At 59.2% G+C, this 576-nt stretch overlaps 1 protein-coding gene across 1 annotated transcript in view; it reads left to right on the forward strand.

Moving 5' to 3' along the window:
* MNEG_3662 (hypothetical protein) overlaps positions 1–576 on the forward strand; it is a gene marked incomplete at both ends in the record, with an annotated part of 9,558 nt that overhangs the window by 5,370 nt on the left and 3,612 nt on the right. Inside the window, one exon of the mRNA XM_014047860.1 lies at positions 72–223. Coding sequence (XP_013903314.1) covers positions 72–223 — 152 coding nt within the window. The remainder of the gene's footprint in view (positions 1–71; positions 224–576) is intronic.

The following is a 576-nucleotide window of genomic DNA, read 5'->3' on the forward strand; positions in this document are numbered from 1 at the left end:
AAAAAAACACATTTGTGCGCATCTCGATGCGCCTTGCGTGCGGCTCAATCTCGCAACGTCTCGGCAAACAGGCTGCTTTGATTTCCCAGAGTACTTCACCCTCGGCTGCAGCTGCTGGTCGGTCGGCGCTGCCAACTGCCCTGCATCAGCGCCGCAGTTCTGCCGGCAGTGCATCAAGGATTGGGCCAAGCCGGCCGGCTACGGCGCAAATCGCGTGCCTGCGGTGCGTAGAAGCGGACCTGCCCCCACGCGCGAGAGGGCTCTCACTGCAAAATCGTATCAGCCCAGAAGCGAATCCAAACCGCTAAGGTTGGGTGGACACCAGGCTGAGCTGCGACATTCACAGTGTGCACAGGCACAGGCGTATTTCAGACACATACGCGCACACACACACACACACTAACACACTCTGTCTCTCTCTCTCGTGCACCATTACCGCAGTCCACCCCCACCGGTTGGACCAAAACGGTGCTCAACGCGGACCCACGCGCGGCCGCCATAATCCAGGACACTACCGGGTCCGGGATTACGTCAAAGTTCTTCTGGTCGCACCACACTTTCAACCACATGGTGCCC

This window comes from Monoraphidium neglectum, assembly GCF_000611645.1.
Source record: "Monoraphidium neglectum strain SAG 48.87 unplaced genomic scaffold scaffold00471, whole genome shotgun sequence".
Taxonomy (NCBI): domain Eukaryota; kingdom Viridiplantae; phylum Chlorophyta; class Chlorophyceae; order Sphaeropleales; family Selenastraceae; genus Monoraphidium; species Monoraphidium neglectum.